At 38.2% G+C, this 23,738-nt stretch overlaps 1 protein-coding gene, 2 long non-coding RNA genes and 1 pseudogene across 8 annotated transcripts in view; 1 reads left to right on the plus strand and 3 right to left on the minus strand.

Moving 5' to 3' along the window:
* Nucleotides 1-2,187: 2,187 nt before the first annotated feature.
* Nucleotides 2,188-5,027, minus strand: LOC126606798 (uncharacterized). The gene is made up of 2 exons (XR_007617375.1): nt 4,991-5,027; nt 2,188-2,484 (listed from the first exon to the last, which is right to left on the minus strand). It is a non-coding gene; the product is annotated as an uncharacterized LOC126606798 (long non-coding RNA).
* A 452-nt stretch (nt 5,028-5,479) lies between these two features.
* Nucleotides 5,480-10,261, minus strand: LOC126606775 (acylamino-acid-releasing enzyme-like; annotated as a pseudogene).
* Nucleotides 10,262-12,278: 2,017 nt separating this feature from the next.
* The window catches only part of LOC126606772 (acylamino-acid-releasing enzyme-like), a 58,761-nt gene continuing 47,301 nt past the window's right edge, over nt 12,279-23,738 (minus strand). The window contains exons 1-18 of one of the 2 annotated variants that reach the window (XM_050274162.1): nt 23,569-23,733; nt 22,474-22,649; nt 21,991-22,300; nt 21,578-21,799; nt 21,258-21,476; nt 21,057-21,131; nt 20,623-20,761; nt 19,872-20,023; nt 19,693-19,772; nt 19,482-19,603; nt 19,315-19,393; nt 19,056-19,233; nt 18,813-18,873; nt 18,380-18,502; nt 17,976-18,173; nt 17,745-17,813; nt 12,704-12,780; nt 12,279-12,591 (exon numbers count right to left, since the gene is read on the minus strand). In XM_050274162.1, the coding sequence (XP_050130119.1) occupies nt 12,528-12,591; nt 12,704-12,780; nt 17,745-17,813; nt 17,976-18,173; nt 18,380-18,502; nt 18,813-18,873; nt 19,056-19,233; nt 19,315-19,393; nt 19,482-19,603; nt 19,693-19,772; nt 19,872-20,023; nt 20,623-20,761; nt 21,057-21,131; nt 21,258-21,476; nt 21,578-21,799; nt 21,991-22,300; nt 22,474-22,649; nt 23,569-23,687 (2,463 nt within the window). In that variant the 5' untranslated portion in view covers nt 23,688-23,733 and the 3' untranslated portion in view covers nt 12,279-12,527. Of the gene's footprint in view, nt 12,592-12,703; nt 12,781-17,744; nt 17,814-17,975; nt 18,174-18,379; nt 18,503-18,812; nt 18,874-19,055; nt 19,234-19,314; nt 19,394-19,481; nt 19,604-19,692; nt 19,773-19,871; nt 20,024-20,622; nt 20,762-21,056; nt 21,132-21,257; nt 21,477-21,577; nt 21,800-21,990; nt 22,301-22,473; nt 22,650-23,568; nt 23,734-23,738 lie in introns of those variants that run through there. The other variant, XM_050274164.1, reaches the window with a different exon arrangement.
* LOC126606792 (uncharacterized) lies at nt 13,047-17,592 on the plus strand. 5 transcript variants are annotated; one of them, XR_007617366.1, is made up of 9 exons: nt 13,048-13,669; nt 14,522-14,664; nt 14,789-14,847; nt 15,118-15,262; nt 15,353-15,421; nt 15,894-15,989; nt 16,102-16,357; nt 16,598-16,662; nt 17,397-17,592. It is a non-coding gene; the product is annotated as an uncharacterized LOC126606792 (long non-coding RNA). The 5 variants fall into 5 exon arrangements; XR_007617369.1 differs by lacking the exon at nt 17,397-17,592 and having other exon boundaries at nt 13,047-13,669; nt 15,894-15,974; nt 16,598-16,937; XR_007617367.1 differs by lacking the exon at nt 17,397-17,592 and having other exon boundaries at nt 15,891-15,989; nt 16,598-16,937.

Below are 23,738 nucleotides of genomic sequence, written 5' to 3' on the forward strand. Positions count from 1 at the left end.
CTTTCCACCCAACCCAACTGGGTTTATGCCCAGTTTCGTGAAGAACGAACTTGTGGGTTCCGTGAGTCTCTCGACTGCAATCCGCGCTTCCGCAATCACCAACATCTGCCACCACCACCGTTCAACTTCGACGAAATTATGTCGATTTTCCGATGAATTGAGTCGATCCACCACCACTAATCATCACATCGCCATTTCCTTTCCACTTTCCACCCAACCCAACTGGGTTTATGCCCAGTTTCGTGAAGAACAAACTTGTGGGTTCCGTGAGTCTCTCGGCTGCAATCACCACCATCTGCCACCACCATCGTTCAAATCCCCTTAGACCTAGGAACAAGTGTTAAGCATTGGGTGAGGCGTCAGAGTTTAAATGGACGATGATTCGAATGGCACCAATCCTAGGGTTTCCGGCAGCCTCTCGTCGATTTCAGGTAATTCCCGATGGAATTGAACTCTTTCACAAGTATGAAAATTCTTCCCCTTGTTACTTTCTATAATCTTGTGAAATTTGTTGATTTTTGGACTTGGTCGAAAATTTTGGTTTCCTTTCATAGGAAACCGCCGCATGCGGCTGCTCATGGGTAATGGGCTGACTTTGTCTTTTTAGGTTAAGTTCGATACTCTGATTACATATTTGACATCCGCACGATGAAATTCCATCGTTCGAACCTAGTTTCTTTAATGTCTGCCACTTGAATATTATAGTAAACAGCGATCCAACCGTTGAAACGTCACCAAATTTAGTATGTTATTGTACGTAATATTTAAGAACTTTAGGAACTACAAATCAAAAATCCGGTGGACGGATCTTCCTGATTGGATTACTAGGGTTGACTTTGTTGAAAATGTTTTGAAGCGTTCTTCAATACTAAAATTAGCATTACTAGAGACCCAATGGGGCCTAGCGGGCCATCTTAATTAGTGAGCTATCCCAGGTGATGTGCACCTTGATTTATGTGCAAGTGGCACCTTATTGTGTTATACATATTTATTGAACTTTCTAGATGATACGAATGAAATGTACAATTGCTAGTATAGAAATGCAAGTCCAGAATCTTATTAGAAGTATTATATAGATCTTATATGTTGGTATGACAAGATAGTTAGTGGTCGTGAGAAGTTGATAGTGCAGGTGCTTACGTTGTAAATCGTAAGGGTTTAAGATAAGGGTAAGTAGGTTGTGTGTTGATCTAACTGCACCATGTAGCAGTGGTACATGGATGATCCTGCTTGGTATATTTGCGATAGGGGACCATATGTATTTCAGGGGTGATCATGATTGGTATATTTGCGATGGGTGATCATCGCCTGCACAATTAGGTTATGCTTGGTTTATCCACAATAGGGGACCATACACATTTTAGGAGTGATCATGCTTGGTATATTAACGATGTGTGATAGTTAGGATGTGGTCCTGCTTGGTATATCTGCGATGGGGGACTTTATGTATTTTAGGGGTGATCATGCTTGGTATATCTGCGATCGGTGATCACTACCTACGTTATTAGACTATGCCTATGGTTTTGCTTAGTTTAGCTGCAATGGGGGACCACACGCATTCTAGGAGTGATCATGTTTGGCATATCCGCGATGGGTGATCACTACCTAGAGTTAGGATGTGGTCCTGCTTGGTATATCCGCGATGAGGGGACCATACGTATTTTAGGGGTGATCATTCTTAGCATATCCACGATGGGTGATCACTGCCGACATGCTTAAATTATGCATTTGGTTCTGCTTAGTATAGCCGCAATGGGGGATCATAAGCATTCTAGGGTGATGAGGATTAGTTGTACTTGTTACATTTTGGTAGGCGGCCATATTTTAGTTGGATTCCGTGGAGTGGCCTAGAATCCTTACTCTTGCTCATTTCCATAAAGTTAGTTTGGAACCCTAGATTCAAGTGAATGGGAATTACCCACTATAGACCTTGTGAGTATAAATTAGATTTACCATGTTATTACTTATAATCCAAGTAGGGAATTATGTAGAGTTCTTTAATTAAATTCGTGAATGATATGTTATCTCGTTGATCGATTAACGTAGTTAAAGGATAATATCGTGCATCTTTGACTCATGAATTTATTAGTGGACATGTTTGTGGAATGGTGTTGGAAAGCATGTGATATATGTGAATGACGAAATGACAAATCTCGGTTTATATATAGTTGTTATATAGTGGGGTACTTTTTGTTTTCTACTAGGAAGTATATTGAGAAAAGTTCAGAGTTTAATAATTGGTGAACTACGGATGGCTAAATCTCTATTTAGGGTACGTAGGCAGTCTAACGCAAGGGTTAGATGCAGCCATGAAATGGAAGTTACTACGTGGTTGAATCATTGTTTATTTTTTGTCTTCTCCAAGGGCAAGACATGATAGATAAACAAGAATTAGTGACGTCACGTGTCAATCCTGGACATATCTTGGGATCGGAGTGTGACAATAAGCTTGAGATTCTTGTATGACTAACGTATAAGCCACAACTGCACCACATTAAGAAAAAACAAACTCATTAATTTAATGAAGGGTTATATATTCAAACAAAATGCGTAAGTTAATACAATTTCCAAACTTCAAAGCACAAGGTAGAAAATTAGAACCTTGTGGTCCATTTTGAAAATCACTTCAAACTTGAAAAGTGTAAATTGTAATTGACCTTAGATTTTATATTGGTATTTGGGCAAATGAATGAGAGATTATTGTTCAAGTATGAATTCCATATCGAAAAAAAAAAGCATTGCCTGAAAGTTTAAATACATTTTGGAACACTTCATCTTGTTGTTAATTGGTTAATATGATTATTGAAAATACTTTTGGGTTTCTTAGATATTTGTTATTGGGCTTAAATATCAAAAAGGTTTGTGTGTTTTACTCTATCAGCCAATTTTAGTTCCTGTATTTTTCGTTTGACCAAACTAGTCCCTGTGTTTACGTTTGTTAGCTAATTCAAGACAATCCGTTAAAAGACGGTTAAAATTGAAATGTGTCAGGCACGTGGGAGGACAAAAACGTCATTTTATTGTACACCCACTAAATATATACGATGCATATATTTAGAAATTGACACTTTGTTCAGTTCACTTGAATACTATGCGATTTAGGGTTTCAACATCCATAAGGTTAGAAATTTAGAGATTATGGGGTTGTCGACTGAGATTTTGGTGACTACTCCAGAGAAGATGACAAGCAGACGAACTGAACCAAACAACCATGGTGACGATCTTCTTCGATTTTCAATGTTGTTGGGGGCTAAGGTTTGATTTGTTGGATATATTGTGTGCTTTTTTCCTGATAAAGGTAGCATTGTGTAATCGGCTCATGTCTTTCTTTAAAAATAAAACGTATTTCATTTTACGTGTGCAGATTTTCCTCAAGTTATCGAGGACTTAACTCAACCACCATTGTCACAAGCTCAATAAATTATGAAGAATCATTCAATGAATTCTCTACATAATTGTCTAGTCAGGTTGATGAAAATAGGTATTGCCTAAATGGTCTTAGCAGCGAATTCTTATTTCAAGAAGATAGTAGTGCTTTGTATCATGGTAAGCCTCAATATTATTATGATGTACCCATACAAACTGAAGAGTGTGAATATGATGGTGAGCAAAAATCTGATACGGACAATTACCTTTATGAGGAAAGTGATAATGATGATGACATTGGTGATTCTGATACAGACAATTTCTTATATGATGAGTATAATGATGCAATGCTTGAAGATGACAATTTCAGTGACAATGTAGATACATAGAGTTTCATTGGATGCAGTAGGAAACAAAAAACAAAATAATAAAAAAACGATTGGGAAGATATACAGGTTGAGGATTTGAACATGCATGAGAAGCAATATAACTCAGATGAGTTACATTCGCCACTAAATCTGATGAAGAAGGACATGATCGTAGATGCAAAGAGTTTAATGTTGACTGATATGGAAAACCCACAATTTGATATTGGGATGAAATTTCTAAGTAAAAAGGTGTTAAAGCAGGCTAGACATAAATATGAAGTCGTAAGGTCATATGAGTGTAAGGTAAGGAAGAATGATAGGATTAGGTTGTCTGTTAAATGCAAGAAAGGTTGCAGCTGGAAGTTGTTTGCTTCTGTGATGCAGGGTGAAAGTACTTTTCAAAACAAGAGCTACACTCCTGGTCATTCATGTTCAAAAGGTTTCTCTAGTAAAAACATAACTTTAACTTTTCTTTCTGAAAGATACATGGGTAGGATTAAAGATGATCCTAAGATTAAGAAGACAAACGCTTCAGTTAGAAATATTCAGAGACTTGGGATGTGAAGTCTCAACAAATCAAAGTTACAAAGCTAAGAGGAAGGCTCTAACTTTGATTGAGGGGGCTTATGCTCAACAATATGAAAGCTATGGGAGTATTGTGAAGAGGTTTGAAAGACAAATATAGGCAGCACTATGATGATGAAGGTGGATCCTCCTTATTTCCAAAGACATAATGTGTGCTTGGATGCATGCAAATAGGGGTTTGTATCTGATTGCAGACCTTTGATAGGTGTTGATGGTTGCCACCATAAGGTACCGTTTGATACGTGGGATGGGACGGGACGGAACGGGACGAGCCGTTCCGTCCCACGTTTGGTGCGCCTAAAAACTGTGGAACGGGTTGTCCCATGGGACGAAATTTGGCTGATTTTTCGTTCCACCTCTTCCCCCTGGAACGACCCGTTCCACCTCTTCCCCCTGGAACGACCCGTTCCACATCCGTTGAACACAAATTTGTAACATTTTATGACAAAATTTCTCCTTATCTTTTTCAATATTTACATCATCCGTTCCATCCTGTTCTGTCCCGTCCCGTCTCGTTCCGTCTCGTCTGCGTACCAAACGGTACCTAAGGGAACATTCCAAGGTAAAGAATTAATTTGTAGTTTTATTTGACATCAACTCATGTAGAAGTGGTATTAATTTAATATAACGTCCATATATGATATGTCTATGCGTGCATATTAATTCAATACCTTGGCAAGGCAATTACTTGTGGTAGTGGGAATTGATGCTGTTATGATCCCACACTTATGGGGGTGTAGGGGTTCTTAAGTCCTTGGGGTCCTCCCACCTATTGGACTAGTTTTTTGGGTTGGGCTCTTCCCTTGGGCTTGAGTACTTAACATTGGTATCAGAGCCTAGGTTCCCGACGTTGCGGAGGGGGCGACCTGGAAAGGGCTACCTTAACGGGATGACCAAAGGGTGCACCGCCGTTAAGAGTGAAAGCCACCAGAGTAAGGGCCACCGTGGGCGTTGGCTTCCGAAGGGTGGTGTAATGTTATGATCCCACACTTATGGGGGTGTAGGGGTTCTTAAGTCCTTGGGGTCCTCCCACCTATTGGACTAGTCTTTTGGATTGGGCTCTTCCCTTGGGCTTGAGTACTTAACAGATGCAAATGAAAATATGTATAGATTCAGTTCGATGATCAAGCGTGATATGTTGCTGAACAGCTTGTGTGAAATGGCGGTCAAATTGCTGCAGTAAAAGCAGCGGAGAAATGCCTGCTCATTTACGATAAATATTTCTTAAACCAGACACCAATGTTAAGAAAGCTCTCAAAGTCGGATTGTGGCCTGCAAACACGAATTTTGAAATCTCAGATTGCATTCCAAGCATGAAATTTTATGACTTTGGTTGTACCAAGTGACTAGTGACTACAATGCACAGCACATCTGGATCACTCCTTACCTGTCAATTGCATGATTATCGTGAGGAAACACAATGACTTTGACAGGAACTCCTTTTTCCTTCAGAGCGCGAGAATACTGTGTAAAGAACAATAAATATATCCAAATCATTTTCTACTCACGCCATTGCAATTATGCAACCATTAAAGTAGAATTGAAGTGCTCAATGTGTAGTTCATGAGGACACGAACGTGTTTTCTTACTTGCAATCCAATAGAAATCGGAAGACGAATATCCTGAGCACCCAAAAGAAAGAGGGTGGGTGTTTTGACCTGCAGAGAACATACGAGCTTGACGATAGTCCAGAATAGGCTCACTAAAATAACAGAAAACAAGCCTAACAAAAGTTACAAAACACAAACCTTTGAGACATGTGAAATAGGAGACATTCTGTGAAAGAGAGTCAGATGCTCAGCTGATGGCGCTTCTGTGAAGCTGTTTTTACCCTCACTCCCGTAGGCCTCAACATAGCACCAATCGGGAATGTCTGTTGTACCCACCATTAGCGCGAGGTTGCAAGCAGGATTCCTTGTTGCTGCCACAACAAACTTCTCTGGTTCCTGCAGCATTTCAATTACAAGATTATCGGATTCATAAGTACACCTAAAATAGTGTATGTTCATGTATGCATAAATGGGAAAATTATCGTCCTTTTTGCAAACTTAACACACCTGGCCAATCAAGTGGGTTGTGAGAAAGCCACCGTGGGAACCACCAAGAACTGCAACTTTTGACGGACTGCAAGCCCCACGTCAATGACATGGTCTACAGCCGCCAGTACATCCTTCAAGTCCTGTAGAGAAGATACTAATGGATCAGGGTCTCCGAATACAAATCCACACATTTAAAGTAAATACCATCTAAAGTAAATGCTTAACAAACATTGTGCATATACAGACACATAATATGTTGTTGGAACCCCAGTCCCACATCAGACAGAGGGAGAAGAAAAGAGTGCTTTAAATAGAAATACCCCTCTCTAACTAACATCGAGGCCTTTTGTGATAAAACCCCACACCTGAGGATTGTGCAGGTGGTTAAGTAGGGACAGTATCGGTGTTGTCAGATTGGGCCCTCGGCCCGTCGACCTGAAAATTTCCACATGGTATCAGAGCCAGGAGGCGGGCCCGTACTGCCACGTGATTGGGTGGGTCCCCGTTGGCCCCGCGTGATTGTCCACGTAGGCCAAAGATGCCACGTGTTTGGGTGGGTCCCCATTGGCCCCGCGTGATTGGGTGAGTCCCGACATGGCTCCACGTGGTTGCCGATGTGTGGAAATTCACGTGTGACCCATAAGTGGGGTCTCACGTGCGGGGGAGTGTTGGAACCCCAGTCCCACATCGGACAGAGGGAGAAGAAAAGAGTGCTTTAAATAGAAATACCCCTCTCTAACTAACATCGAGGCCTTTTGTGATAAAACTCCACACCTGAGGATTGTGCAGGTGGTTAAGTGGGGACAGTATCGGTGTTGTTAGATTGGGCCCTCGGCCCGTCGACCTGAAAATTTCCACATATGTATATAATATTACCTGGGACCCAATTTTTCCGGGAAGAGACTGAAGTGCTTCTTCACCAAACCCCAGTGAACCTCTGAGATAAACTCGCATGTCAGATCAATGGAAGCCAAAAGCTGATTATATGAAGCTAATATTGAAAAGAGGCAATTTTTGAAGCAGGGGATGATAAAATGTACTTTAGCCGAAAAAATCAGAATGAAAGGAAAACGGAGAAACACAACTTTCCTGTAATTTACAATTAACAAGCTGAAACCAATCGAAGAGAGAAATGCTAAGGACTTTGAAAAGCTTGACAATGAAACAATATGTGGGCCTCCATGAAAGAATACAATTAACGGGTTAAGTGCATCATTTCTTTTAGTTTTGGAAGACACAAATATAGCTTCAATAGGATTGGTGGCACCTGAAAGGTTTTAATCATATACAGGATGTCAAAATCAATGATTTTCCAAGACATAAGAAAGAAAACTGACTTGTGATACCTTTTGTTGGGCTATCAGAAACATCCCTGATCGGAATCTTCATTATACTGAACCGAAGAGATGAGAGCAAAGATTTAACCTGTAGCAAGGCGAAACTTGAGTAAAACAAAAGTAAGTTTTTAAGATAATCACAGTAATAACACAGTACTACAGACCTTCTCAGGACATTCATCTGTGGGGCTTGCTACGTTTAACCAACTCCATGCAGCATTTTTACTTTCTTTATCAACAAGATAACCGTACTTGATACGGGGTACATCTACTGGACTGCTAGACACTTCCGAAATCAAACAAGAAGTGAATTTTATTATTGTAATTCAGTAAATTTGTCCAACAAGTTATCAGTAAAAAAAAGGGAGTTTATATTACCGGCAATGATATTGTCTCCGTCCAGTGTAAGAACGCTCCATGAAAAACTAGAATTAGTAGGACTGATTCGTAATACTTCCCCGCTGTAATTTCATATAATTGTATCATGATTTAATTATAATAACAAGGTAACAAGAGCACGTCATATCATGAAACCCTATAGTTACCTCAACACATTCACAGAAAGTATCACTTGACAGCTACACCAGATGGAAGATATGATCATCGTGCGTCCATCAGAAAGCCATGGATTACTAAGGATACTTGAACAGTATAACCCAGGAAAGCAACCATCCTCAGCAGACATTACAACAGAAATCTTCAAAAAAGAAGCATACAGGGAATTAAAGAGAGAATAAAACTCATACGAAAAGGCCTAGATCTTTGATTATTATGTTGTGTGATATCAAATTCATGATACTGAAACTTGTTGAAAATAATTAAGCTCAGCTATAATCTATAACTTCGGTGGATATCTTTCACCAACGGAAGCCTCAGTGGGAGGCTATAGACTCAATATGCATGAAACCAATCAAGTTCCAAGTTTAGAGCATAAGATTCCTCCGATATATGAAGCAAGTAATGTAGAAACACGCATATTCTTGTCCAACCAAAAGCAGAAAATATCAGAGCAAGACACAAACAGTGATTTACATTTCTAACAATTCTGCAATGTGAGTTTGTATAGGTTTGTTGCACGTTACAAGGAAGACACTCGTCACTTATAGCCCATGCTAACAAGTGAACCTTTGCTCATAATCTACTTGCACCAGGAATTAATCCAGGAAGTACACATAAATGAGTAGTTTCTAGTTTTCAATCAAGGGAAAAAAGTAAGTTGATTATACTCGAATAAAAGAGATAAAGATTGAAGAGTTCACCACATCAGTAATTTTTGCAGCTGAGGATAGTACTCCATCCATTGGCCAATCTATTTTGTGAAGAGAGTTCGTTGCAGAATGTGCTCCAGACTCCACAGAACATTTTGCAGATAAAAACAGAAGGAATTTACCATCTGGGCTGGAAAATATTACACCGGTCATGACTTAGACAGAATCGGACATCTAGTAGATAACATTTGTAACAATCAGAACTATCCCCATTCTGATGTCCATCAAACTTGTGTTTATCAAGGTATCAATTTCAGTTTTTGAATCGAAAGATAGGTGGAAGGTGCCAAAATAAATTGTTTCAGTTCTGTCGAGTCTAGCACTCCAAGAGAAATTATATCAGTGACACGAAGAAAATGTATTCCACATGAGATATATTGTACACTGAATCTAAGCAACTAATGATTACAGACCCCTGTAAAGTGTAGACACACAGAAAACGAAGTATCTGACAGGGGAAAAAAAGTACCTGAACAGTGGATCGAAAGCACTACTTATGCTTTGAGTTAAGTTTACCAAAGGAGGATCTTCAGTTGAACAATCTCTGGAAAAGTGAAGGGATTGATAGTTATATGATATGACTAAGCACAATGAATCTCCAAAATACAAGAGACGGATGCATTGCACAAAAAGCAACTCACTTGAGTTCATGTCCATCAGCTTCTGATTCAAAGTTTGGTGCCTTAACCGCATACAAAGCACACGGCCTGTTATAGCAGTACTTCATACCAAGCTTTCTGGTACCCTCTGACCACCCAACAAAAACCAAATACTGATTCGAGCCTCTAACTTGCGGCGCCCACACAACTTGGCCAACACTCAATGACTTGTCAATTCCTTTAACAGCTTCCGCCTCTCCACTGTACAGGATAGGGGAATTTAAATAAGTTGGCTATTTAAGAAGAAATCCTCTTACTTATAATCTCGGTACTGATAAAAAGGAAACCACTTGTAACAAGACCTGTTAATGTTGAAGACAAAAAGTTCAGGCTGCTGTGCTCCAGCATACGTTTCCCCCCATTCCTCCTTCCAATCCCCTTGACCTTTCCAGTTACCCAAGTCCGTATCCGTTGAACTACATTTCTTGTATCCCTGGCTTGTGAATGTCGGCTTGGAGGGAGACGGTTCCTCAGCAACATAAGTGATGCGAGTTTCATCATGGTTCCAAGAAATTCCTTGAAACCTGTAACATCGAAAATTTGCCCTCTTTGAAATGAGGGAAAAATGTAGGCAAGAAAAAGGGCGAATAATGCACAGACTAAGGCACATTGTATATTGTACACATGATTAATATACCATCCATCAGTATATACATTGCTTTGAGAAAAAAAGAGAATTCGTACCGCTGTCAGATTTAAAAACCCATGCCTTGTCAACGCTGGACATACTAGTGAATTCTTGAAGTAACCTGGACTGGGAAGCATATTCTTCCTCAGTTGCTGCATCTATTCCAAGAGGCATCTCCTTCAGTGGACCATCTTTCGAACCGTCCATGGCTAAAAATGTTGACAATCTTCCACCACAAAGCAGATTGTAGGGAAGATCAATAACAAGAAAGCAACAAGCAGCAAGTATCGGAACAAACGATTACTTATTTTTCTTTTGATTATACAAATTAGAACTAGCATGTCATTCTTTCTTCAACATATTATACAGATGTATTATATGAAGCTGGATAGTGCTTCGATTGCTTTGTTTTTATGTTCTTCAAGTCAATCAGCCGTCTCAAATCTCAACGTTAACAGTTTCAGCAGCAGAAAATGTTGACGGCTCTTTCGGGTGACTAGAATTACTCGATTTCAATTAGCAATCCCCATGATTCCATCTAGTAAATGCCGGTGCTTGGAAATTTGGCGAATGTGGATTAATTGGAGTTGCTTTAGTAACATGAAAGTTTCAATATTTGCTCAGCTATATCCAATATGGCCACTCCATTTACCATTCGCAATCGTAAAAGAGTTCAACTTCAAGATATCCAAAACGCATGTAATTCAATGGTTTAAACTTTACCAACAAAAGAAAGAAAAGAAAGAGAACAGAACAACTGAAGTAGCAATATGAATCAAAGCACCAAGCAAAAAGAGATAAAAACTTGGATGGAACGACTAAAAGTCAACAGAATGTCAGTGAGAAGAGCACACAGTAAATACGAGAGAGAGAGAGAGAGAGAGAGAGAGCGCGCGCTTACGTAGAGAGAGAAGAGCTGAGTTTGTAAAGGATTGAGGTTTGGCTTGCAAATGTTGCTTCTCTTTATGAATTCAAAAACCCTTTTGACTTCATCACCTTAGCTTGTGTTTGCTTCCCTAGATTTGGTTGCATGTGTTATAAAATGCATATACGATACGGTTAATATGTATTTATATGTCTTATTAAATAAATTTATGTATTATAATTTAAGTGAAATAATTGTGTGATACTGATGTGAATACGCCTAAAAGTTAAGTAAGAGAGTTTTCAGGAGAAGAGCTTATAAAAAAAAAAAACATGAACACCAAAAGTGACAATGTCATATCTGCAACTTGTACGCATAATACACATACAAGAGGGACCCATGCATTTAGATAGGCCCTTTTTTTTTTTTTTACAGAAACAATAGAATTTCATTACTATCAACAACCACTTACAAGGATGTCAGATGGGTACATATGCTCCAATGATCAATTTCTTGATCTGGAGGTAATAAGCACAAATTACAAATAATTTTAAACCCCTATACAACCATCACACAAATCACACCATTAGAACGAGGAATCCCGAGACTGATATGCCCTATAGGCAAGACATGACATACCAAGCACCGAAACTCTCACCAAAACCACCGCAAGACAGCAAGACTACAAAATCGCCGAAACGACACAAACCACTTGCCAAAGCAACACAGACCAGTCATAAAAACAAAACGAAAAAAACAAAAGAACATGGTGACGTGTCCATAATGGAGATGCAGTTGCAAAATTTGGTAGTAGGCATGGGTAGAAAAGGCAGAGGCACATGCAAAAATGTCAGGAGGTGTAGGAGGCTAGTTGTAGCTGGGACAAACTCAGAGGGGTGGGGTGGAAGGGTATCCAGTCAGTGCTACCAAAGTCGTCAGAACGCCACCACAATCCAAAAACCTACATAAAACATGTTAACACCAAAGAAATTGATGCCCCTGTTATCTCACAAGGGTGAGAAAAAGACGTTTATACTCACTTAACGACTGTTTAACAAATTACCCTATATTCACTAACAAATATAAAAACATGGGCTAAATTGAAAACACAGTACCAAATATAGCATTAAAGCCAAAACAATATTAATAGTAATACGTAATAGTTCAGTTGAAGTTGCATTATTGATTTCAATAATCATAAATTTTCAACTACAATAATTTTTCATCCAGATTACATATGCTGAGCAAACGCAAGCCGGATTCAATAGTTTTTCATCCAGATTCAAGGTGGATTCAACCTACTTGACTGTAAATTGTAGATTTATTTGTACCGTGCCATAAAAGCAACCATCTTACGAAAGCTCTCGAAGTCGAACTATGGGGGTAAAAGCAGGGAAGAAATGCCTGCTCATTTACGGTAAATACTTCTTGAACCAGACACCAATGTTAAGAAAGCTCTCAAAGTCCGATTGTGGCCTGCAAACACACAAATTCGTATAAGATGAAAATCCGAGCATGACACTTTATGACCTCGCTTGTAGTGACTAGTGACTACAGTGCACAAAGCACATTTGGATCATAAGTTTACCTCTCAATTCCATGAGTATCCTGTGGAAACACAATGACTTTGACAGGAACTCCTTTTTCCTTAAGCGCCCGAGCATACTATGAATAATAAACATCCAAATCACTTTTCTACTCACATAATTCCAATTATGCAAACGTCTATGAATCAAAATCATCCCACCCCCTTGGGAGGAAGGAAAACAATTTAAAAGATGAAACTAAAAGAATAATTATCCAAGCACTTGTTTCATTATCTATTCTAAAATTGAGGAAGGATTTGACTGTAGCTTAGCTACAGTCAAATGATTGACCCTCGATTTTGCTTTTTTTACATCACTACCACCATATCTCTGGCTGGGTTGGAAGGGTAATTATTAAAACTTAGAAGGGTAATTTTGTCCGTGGGTTTGAGCCGAATTTCACTTTATTTACAAAATTGCCACCGCCTTTTCCTTCCCTCTTTCTCTCTCCCGACTCTCTCTCGGTAACCATCCATCAAATCCCCATCCTTCCCTTTTCTCACTCTGTAAGTCTCATTTCCTACAACCCTAGAGCACCGTTTCTCTAAAATTTGACTCAGGGAGAGAGAGGGAAGGGGGACGGAAGGGTTGACAGGTTGGAGGGAGAGGATCGTCGGGATTTAGGGGAGAGGATTTTCGGCAGGGAGGTATGGGTTTAGGGAGAGAGAGAGTAAGGGAGAAGTATGGGGTAGGCGGATTTCCAGGGATTTCTTTTCACCCCTTCACTCACCACGAACCCACCTTTCCCTTCTTTTCTTCCGTCCTCAAATCTTCTGATTTCCCTCTCACAAAATACCCACCAAGGAAACCCTACTTTTGGTTTATTTTGGGATTTTGTTTGCGCTCTCGATTTTCAGACGACGGGCCAATTGGTTGAGATTTGGATTTCTTCTCCTTTTGTCGAAACGCACAAATTTTGTTTCGGTGGGATTGGTCTCGAATAGCTGCGTGTGTCTACCCTTTCCAAGGTATGGTGTTCACCGATGACATGTTTTAGTGTGTTTCTGTTTTTTTTTTCTTTGTTTTGTATTTCTAATTTATCGTTTGCTGCTTGACAATGGTGATTGTATGTTTTAGTTTGGATGTTTTTCTGATTTTGGGTTGGTCAGTTTTTTTGGGCTGCTTGAGAAAATGTGATCCCATGTTTTGACCGAGTGAAATAATTAATAGATAAAAAGAGTGGAGAATTAGTGTCAAGAGTAGTGATGGAAAAAATGAGGAAAAAAATATAGATGTGGAAGAAAAAGGGGGGGGGGGGGGCTGGAAATCGAGCAAGGTGAAGAGAAAAAAAAATAGGGGTTAAGTGAGCAGCCAAAAGAGAAAAAAAATGAGGGGAAAAGGCTTAATGTGGGGAGTGGGCAAAAGAGAAAAGCAAGGGAAGGGAGACAGAACAGGAACAAGGTGTGGTTTTGTTGTTGGTTTTATCCAAATTTTTGATTTGGCATTGGTTTGAAGCTTATGTGTTATTAGTATAGTCTAATTTAGTGTTGGTTTATCTAGGTTTGTAGCTAATTTAATGTTAATGTTGATCTAGGCGTTTTAATTTGTTGTGAACTTATATGAGTTTCGTTTTTTAATTGTTATTTTACAGTTGCTAGGGATGACTTTGGCTTTTATATTGGTTTGGGTATTTTTTTTTTTCATTTGAAGATTTAGTGTCATTATACACCTTTGCACCACTGTTTGTTCTGTTTTTCTCGGTTTCTGTATATATTGGACTGTTCTTTTTAACTTAATTAAAGTTTTTGAGACTTAATTGAATGAAAGTTTAGTGTGTGTTTTGGACTAATGGTTTTGTGTTGTTATGTGGGTTTGTGAAGATGGATAGATGTGTGGCTCGGTTGCAGGAGCTGCAGTACACAGTTTCGGGCGGTACGAAGGTGATCTCAGGAGTGAGTCTCAGCCCTGGGAGTTCAAGAGGTTATCTCAGGGCTAGCCTCCGATGCAAACAAGAAACTGCAAGGTAATTGAGAATCTGATTTTAATTTGATTTGTACAAACCAGGAACAAAAAATCCCAGCTTTTGCTTGAATTTGAAGTTTTTGATTTTGATATTGGAACTGAAATGGGTCTTTTGATTTATGCAGAATTAAAGGCTCAGCCCCTAGAAAATCTCCTGTTGGCAAGTTTCCAGCAAAGGCAGGAGGTATCTCCCTCTCTCTCTCTCTCTCTCCCTAAAATCATAGACGTATGGCCAAATGTGTTTTTTGACAAGAAAGTTTATCCTTCACTTTTTTCAAAGAACAAAATTGAGTTTAGATTCAAAATCTGAACCTTTTGTTTTTGAAAATACGACATTCTAAACAACAGAAGCTCATTACTTTTTGTTTTTTAATAAAGCCATTACCAGTTTCTGAATTGATTCTACATTTTACTCTGTTTTTATGCCTAATACCGTTTGTTTTCCATTGGGTAGCTGTATAAGTTTTCCATAAGCTTCGATCATCTCCCCAATAAACCCAGAGCCTCCTTCTCTCCCGCTAAGCAAAAGAAAATCAAGGAGGCCTGCAACTTCGTATGCAGTCCGCCACTGCAAATCAGTCTGGAAACTGGATTCAAAGGTAAAACACACCTTTGATTTTGGTCTCTACTGCACAGTTTGACAGACAAATGATAAACCTAACACATGCATGCTTTGATTTCCTTGGTAGGTCATATTTTTCACTTTCTGGATGTGCAAAGTCTGGATAGTACACATCACCGGACCAAACCTTTATCAGGTAAGGAATTCCATCGCGTTTGTTGAAAATATTTGCTTCCTTTCCTCTCATGTATGTGTATGTATGATTGTATGTGTGTGATTTTAGATTGTAATGCATCACAAATTTGTGGCATAAAAATTGACATTTGTAGACTTACCCTTTGTTTGGTGACTGTGATAATTGAGAGAAAGGAAAATAAAATTTCGAAGATTGATGCTTTTATGTGATTTCTTGGCTCTTTTTTTTCATATGATTTTCATTGTATGTGTGCCGGTGTATGTCTCTTCTTGAAAAATACATGTTGAAAATGGGAGAATTTTGGACATGACACGTTTAGAAGTGAGGTTTTCTGAATGAAGACACTTTTATGATTTGTTTGTAATTTGTTTTGCAAATGGGTAGGAATGTCATTCTAAAAGGATATTGGCAGGAGAGGGTGGAATGTCATTCTAAAATATGTGTAATTCAATTCTCTCATTTTCTATAGCAGAATTGCGGATTTCTAAATCGAAAAGGAGAAATAAACACTATAGAAGTTTATGCAGAAGGAGCATGTAAAAGAGAAGCACAGGTAAAGGTTTATGAGGTCAGTTGGCTGTTTTCTTTTTAGTGTTTTCAATTTGTTCCTTTTAGTCTGGCTGCAATTTTTTAATCTCTGGTTATGCATCAATTTCTCTGCTTCTTTGTAAATCTTGCAGGTGAGGACAACACACTTATCAGGGCAATGTCGGGATGTTTAGGCTTGGGTGGAGACATGGACTTATGGAAGAGGTGAAGTAGCTTAGGTTTCTGTCATTAGCTTTATCTGTTCTATGCATCTCTGCAATCTTACAATGCTCCTTTATTTAATTGCAAGATGTTGGGGACCGGTTACTGGAATACAAGATTTGGAACAAAAGTGGTTGACAATGCAAGAGTCGAAAGCAAGTGTGAAATTCGCATTGAAAATGACAGGTGAGAATGCTAATCATATTCTAAAAAAATGTTGGGTTTCCTGATGAGTTCTCTAGCTGAATTCAAGAGGCTAATTTAGTGATTTGGAGTTAATTTTGTAAATTTATTGAATAAAGTTATTTGTTATTTAGCTTATCTTGCGTTTGGTTTGGTTTTAGGAGAGGGTTACGCATGATCCGTAGGTTATTTGTTATTTAGCTTATCTTTATTTAGCTTATCTTGCGTTTGGTTTGGTTTTAGGAGAGGGTTACGCATGATCCGTAGGTTCATTCAACCTCGCTGTTTTCGTTAGAATCACAATTAAGGTCAGTTTTTCCAACATTTTTTTTGCTTTTTGCTGCATGTTTGTGCATGTTTGGTCTCTGAGATTTTGTTTTTAGTCACTGTTGATTTGTAGTTTATGTCTTCCTTTAGCTACATATTGACACATGTTTATTCTCAGCATTTTTTTGTTATGGTAAGTGGTTTGGGGAGTTCTGTATTATTATATAATCTTTGGGGCTATTTTAAGTAAAAATGAAATGTTGACATTGATATAGCATACGGCACACTTAATTCACACTCCTATATTCGGTTTTCATGTTTCCATTGCAACACTCTGCATTTCCGAGCCAATGAATTTTTTGATAAAGATGTACTTAAAGCAATTACATGCTCTATCAAGTATGTTTTATATGTGGTTGTGGTAGTTGCAAGGAAATGAAATATTTGTGCTGATAATTGGTAGTTTAAATATATAGAAATAGAGAAGAATTATAAATGGAGCACCTAGGATATTTAACATTGTTTTCTTTTCCATGTATTTTTTCTCATGTTTAATATCTGCTTTTGCTTATGCATATGATTCAAGTGCTATTTTTATTAGTGTTAATTTTGGGTTGCATATCAACAAACTAACCCAGTTAATTTTGCTTAGTGTTCATGTATAACGAGAACTCTCATTGCATCAACTTGAACAAACATTCTTCTACTTAGTTGCTTAGCTGCTGCAACCAGAACGAAACACTTTTTATGTTTTTTTGTTTAACTGCTAAAACAGGTGACTGGCCTCCAGGACATATATTTTGCCATCTTAACTTTAAAGGCAATACATATGTAAAATGCATGTTGCTAAGGGAAACAAAGCATTTTTTGCAACCACATCTTTTGTAATCAGCTCGGTTGAATGTATATAAAAGTTAAGCTACTTATCTTACCTACACCGATCACTCATCTATCCTTTTTGTTCGTTCATGATTATGTTGAATTTTTTTTCAGGTTAAATGTGTCTTATTCATGTAGTTAAGGCTGGTGCATTCAAGTCCCGCAGCAACGCGCGGGCATTTTTCTAGTTGTTAAACTATTAAGGAGAAAAGGTGTATTTCATTAGGAGAACATGTTAACTTACTTGAAGTCCAGTAGAAATTGGAACACGAAGATCCTGAGCACCCAAAAGAAAGAGGGTGGGTGTTTTGACCTGCAGATAGATCCTTCAAAAAGTTACAAATAGCAAACTTCTTACCATATAAAATCTTTTTAAATTATTGAATTTCTTCGCAAAAAGGAAATTTATAGTATAAGCTTCAAAATCAAGAGTACGTAAATAATATAGTAACAGAGAAAAAGCTTAAACAAGCACCTTTGAGACGTGTGAAATAGGAGATTTGCTGTGCAAGAGAGTCAGATGCTCAGCAGAAGGTGCTTCTGTGTAGTTATTTCTACCCTCACTTCCATAGGCCTCCACATAGCACCAATCTGGGATGTCTGTCGTACCGATCATTAATGCGAGATTACAGGCGGGGTTCCTCACTGCTGCCACAACAAACTTATCTGGTGCCTGCAGCATAAATATGTTCAACTCTCAGTATAACTAAAAAATGATCGTCTACCAAGTGTGCATAAGTAATAGATGCTTCAAAAATAAAATAAAAAAGTTTTTTCAGTACCCCACAAAAAAAAAACAAAAAAAAAAAAAAAGCTTAAAGCGAGAAGCCTCAAAGCAACTAAAAAATAACAGTCATCCTTTTTACAAAACTACCAGACCTGGCCAATCAAGTGAGTAGTCAGAAAGCCGCCATGAGAACCACCAAGAACTGCAATTTTTGATGCACTGGCAAGCCCCTTGTCAATGACGTGATCGATAGCCACCAGCACATCATCCACGTCCTGTAGTGAATAAACTCAGATATTAGGGTCTACAAATACAAAAGCAGATACGTAAAGTAAATACTAGTTACACAAGTATATTAACAACGTAAATTCTTAGCATACATAAGCATATACAGATATATTTATGCCAGAGAGTGTGTATGTCTATCTGTATGATACCAAAGTAGTATAAAATGGCCCAACATGGGGCTCTACATAAATAAACAGGTGCTATAGAATACGCTCCCCTAAGGAACAATGCCATCTCGGATAACAAAAATAACATTGCTGTAAAACAGATTAAAGGTAAATATATATAGGTACGCACCTGGGACCCTATTTTCCCTAGAAGGGACTGAAGTGCTTCTTCACCAAAACCCAGCGAACCTCTGAGATAAACTAACATGTCAGAACAATGCAAGATAAAAGCCGATGAAGTTAAAAGAAATGGTTATTTCTTTTCATATCCGTAGGCCAATTTCATAATATCTGAACAAGATTGGAGCACAATTTTGTTGACCCAGATAAGAAAATTCAGAATGAAAGGACAAAAAGGAGAATCATAGCTTACCTATAATTTACAAGTAACAAACTGAACCCAATTGAAGAGAGAAATGCTAAGGACTTTGAATAGCTTGACAATGAAACAGAGTGCGGGCCTCCGTGGAGGATTACAATTAATGGGTCAAATGAATCATTTCTTTTAGTTTTGGAAGACACAAATATGGCTTCAATTGGTTTGGCAGCACCTGAAAGGTTTTAAGCATGTACAGGATGTTAAAATCAATTTTTTTTTTTTTTACAAACAAGAAATAATTGGTTTATAATACCTTTTGTTACGCTACCAGAAACATCCCTGACAGGAACCTTCAGTATACTGAATTGCAGAGAGGAGAGCAAAGATTTAACCTATGGCAAGTTGAAACATGAGTTGAACAGATGTAAGCTTTGAAGATAATCTTGATATGTGGAAATATAGAAAAGCAGATTAATGGACCTTCTCAGAGCATTCACTTGGGGGGCTTGATACATTTAACCAACTCCATGCGGTACTTGTACTTTCTTTATCAACAAGGTAACCATAATTGATATGAGGTACATCTACTGGACTGCTAGACACTTCAGAAATCAAAGATAAAGAGAAATTTCGTTATTGATCAGTAAATTTTTCCTGAGTAATTATCAGTAAAAAATGGCAATTTCTTTACCAGCAATGATATTGTCCCCATCCAGTGTAAGAACATCCCATGAATTTGAATCAGCAGAGCTGATACGTGATACTTCCCCGCTGTACTTCCATATAACTTTCATAGGTCAGTTATAAAAAGTTAAAAAGGTAACGACCCCATGGAGATACGAGTGTCATATGATTAGTCATTATAGTTACCTCAAAACATTCACAGAAAGTATCACTTGACAGCTACCCCAGATAGAAGATATGATCATTGTGCATCCATCAGAAAGCCATGGATTACTAAGGATACTTGACCAGTAAAGCCCAGGGAAGCAACCATCCTCAGCACACATAACAACAGGAATCTTCAAAAAAGAAGTGTATTAAGTGTTGTTATATAAGTAGGGAGAGAGATAAAGAGAGAAAAATTCATAAAAAATTTCCTAAACTTATATTATTATGTTGTGTGATATCACCTTCATGAAATCAAAACCTTTTGTTGAAGACAATTAACCTAGAGTTCAAGGGTTCGCTACCCATGCACAAAAGTACCGCACACCAGAATAAAAAAAGGGAAGAAAACAGGTCAAAGGAAATTTCTATATATTGAATTTCATCCTCAGTGTGTATGAATACAACATCGAATTTACAAATCAACTACAAAAGATACCACTGGTATATAGTAGCAACTAGCAAATAGCAAAACAGCATCCAACCAAAACAAGTAAGCGAACCACGATCTTTAATCCTAACAGTTCTGGAATGCAAACCCATATGAGTTTACACCTTTACAAGGAAACGCTTAATGCTTACTTATAAGCACATCTTAACAAATGAACCTTTGTTCATAATTTACATGCACATGGACTCGAACAAAGAATTCCACAGAACTGAGTAGTTTAAATTATCAATCAGGAAATAAAAGTTGATTAGTATACAGAAAGATAAAAGCCAGAGAGCTCACCACATCAACAATTTTTGCAGATGAGGATAGCACTCCATCCACTGGCCAGTCTATTCTGTGAAGAGAATCTGTTGCAGAATGTGCCCCGGAATCCACAGAACTTCTAGCCGATAAAAACAAAAGGAATTTTCCATCTGGGCTGCCAAAATTACATTGATCATGTTTCAAATACAATCAGAATCAGTAATTGTAATGATGTTTGAAACAATCAACCATCTATTGGATAATGTGAAACAATCAGTACAATTCCGATTCAAATGTTCATCAAACTTCAATTAATATTAAGATATCAATTTCCGTTTTGAAATTAAAAGAGAGGCTATAAACGTCAAAAACTTATATCATAGACTAAATTTGAGTACTGCATGATGTTACAGACCCTGGTAAAGTGCACACGAACACATAACTAAGTGTCTGATGGGGGAAAAAGTTACCAGAACCGTGGATAGAAAGCACTACTTATGCTTTGAGTCAGCTTTACAGCAGGAAGATCTTCAGTTGAACTAGCTCTAGAACAGTGAAAGAAAGTAATAGTTATATCAAATGTAGAAGCACAATGAATTTCCAAAACAATTAACAAGCAGAAGATCCAAAAAATCAATAAGTAACAATAAGTATTGCACAAAGCAACTCACTTGAGTTCAGAACCAGTTGCTTCTGATTCAAAATTTGGTGCCTTGACCACATACAATGCACAGGGCCTGTTAAAGCAGTACTTGATACCAAGCTTTCTGATACCTTCTGACCACCCAACAAAAACCAACGATTGATGCGAGCCTTTAACTGGTGGCGCCCATACAACTTGACCAACACTCAAAGACTTTTCAATTCCTTTGACAGCTTGTGCCTCTCCGCTGCACAGCATAGGATAATTAAAGTTAGCCAGGCATTTAAACGAGAAATCTCCTTACTTCTAATCCTGGTACTAATAGAAACTAAACCAATTGTTAAAGACCTGTTAATATTGATGACAAAAAGTGCAGGCTGCCTTTTTCCAGCATAGGTTTCCCCCCATTCTTCCTTCCAATCCCCTTGACCTTTCCAGTTACCAAAGTCCTTATCCGTGGAACTACTTTTCTTGTATCCCTGACCTGTAAATGTGGGCTTGGAGGGAGCTGGTTCCTCAGCAACATAAGCAATGAGAGTTTCATCAGCGTTCCAAGAAATTCCCTGAAACCTGTATCATTGAAAATTTGAACTCTTTTATGCTGGAGGAAATCTAGATATATGAAAAGATTAATGATCAAAACAGAGGCGTAATTCTACTACTATCACTAAAGGCATAAAGCACAAAACGTCTAGTACACAAGACTAGCATCAAATATCATGTATGACGATAATTGGAAAGACTGCATTCACGATGTTTACCATCCATCAGCATAAACTGAACCATGAACAGATTGGGGAATGTGGAATTCTTTCTCCAATTGACCTTGGCCCCAAATTTCAAATTGGCAGGGAGATTCGTTCTCAGGATTCCGAACCACAAAAAGCTTTGCACCGGACGGGGATGGAACAAATACAGATACTCCTGTCATCTCAACCGGGAACGGGGACCATTGGAAGTTTACAGAATTGTTACTTTCTCTTGAAATATGAGAGGATAGAATGAATTTCTTCCTCTTGTTTGCCAAAAGATTCGGTTGACTAATTGAAAACATTGCCTGAGACCCAATTCCTGAAACAAAGTTTAATGTGCATGTCCTCATTAGGAAAAATTCTTTGGCTTTCAATTAGAGAGGAAGTACATGTGTTTATATATTTCCTTACATATGTAATGTACGTATATATGAATCTGTTGCATGTATGTAAGGATAAGGACGTGCATGTTAGAAGAATGAGAAATTGTACCGCTATCAGATTTAAAAATCCATGCCTTGTCAATGCTGGAAATACTAATGAAGTCTTGAAGTAACCTAGACTGTGATGCATATTCTTCCTCAGTTGTTGCATCTACCCCAAGAGGCATCTCCTTCACTGGACCATCTTTAGAACTGCCCATGGCTAAAAGCGTTGACAATCTTTTACTACAGAGTAGATTGCATGGAAGATATTGTCAATTTGTGATGTCAAAGGACAAATGAAATTATGCAGTAGCTCATTACTCAAATGGTCAGTAGCATTGGTCATAAAAAACAGCAAATCTCCTAGAAAGAAAAAGAAAAAATAAACTATATTTTCTTGTTTTTTCCTTTTAAATGAATGAGTTTTAGCATGTCATTCCTTCATCAATCGAATACAGCAGACGTATGATATATTCCAAACAATAGAAACAAGCAATCCGCAACCTCAAATTCTACTTAACATGAAAAATGATGCTACTTTTGATTATTTTGATCAACATCGATAACAGCTACCTGAAATTTCTGCAAGTCAATCTGCCACCTCAAATTCTACATAACTTGGAATTGGCATATAGTATACTCACACATTTGATACTACCACATAGCACCTGTAAGAATTTCGGCTACAGAAAGTCTTGAGGCCTCTTTCCAGTCAAGGAAATTGCTCAATTCAATTTACACTTGCAAAACCAAATTAATACCCATCGCCATGATCCAATCTAGTAAAAAGGTAGCCGCGAATTCGAGCACTGTGGACTAAAGTTGGAATCTTTTTAAGTTGTTCTATATGGCCATTCCATCAATCCAGATTAACATTAACAATCGCACACTAGTTCAAGAATTCAAACGAACATGTTATTCAATTCCATTCAAAGATTTCCACTCTACGCAACCAAAAATAAATGAATCAAAGCACCGAGCAAAGTGAGATGAAGAAAGAAAGGAAGAACTAACAGATACCCACCAAACAGTTTAGCACAAAAACTTGGATTCGACGACTAAAAGTCAACAGTGTAACTGTGTAAGTAAGGAGAGTACACAGGTATAGATAGGGGAGAGAGAGGGAGAGAGAGAGAGAGAGAGAGAGAGAGCGCCAACTTACATAGAGAGAAAATTGCGAAAGGGTCTGCGACTGCTCGTCCTCGGAGTGAGAAGGTGCGAAGGTGAGATTAAATAGAAAGAGGAGGAGGGAATCTTATACCCAGGACTTATTCCGTTCATTTCTGCCTTCTAACAAAAGTGATGCTCCACCTAAGGCCTACAATAAATAGA

The sequence above is a fragment of the Malus sylvestris genome, chromosome 16, assembly GCF_916048215.2.
Source record: "Malus sylvestris chromosome 16, drMalSylv7.2, whole genome shotgun sequence".
Classification (NCBI taxonomy): Eukaryota; Viridiplantae; Streptophyta; class Magnoliopsida; order Rosales; family Rosaceae; genus Malus; species Malus sylvestris.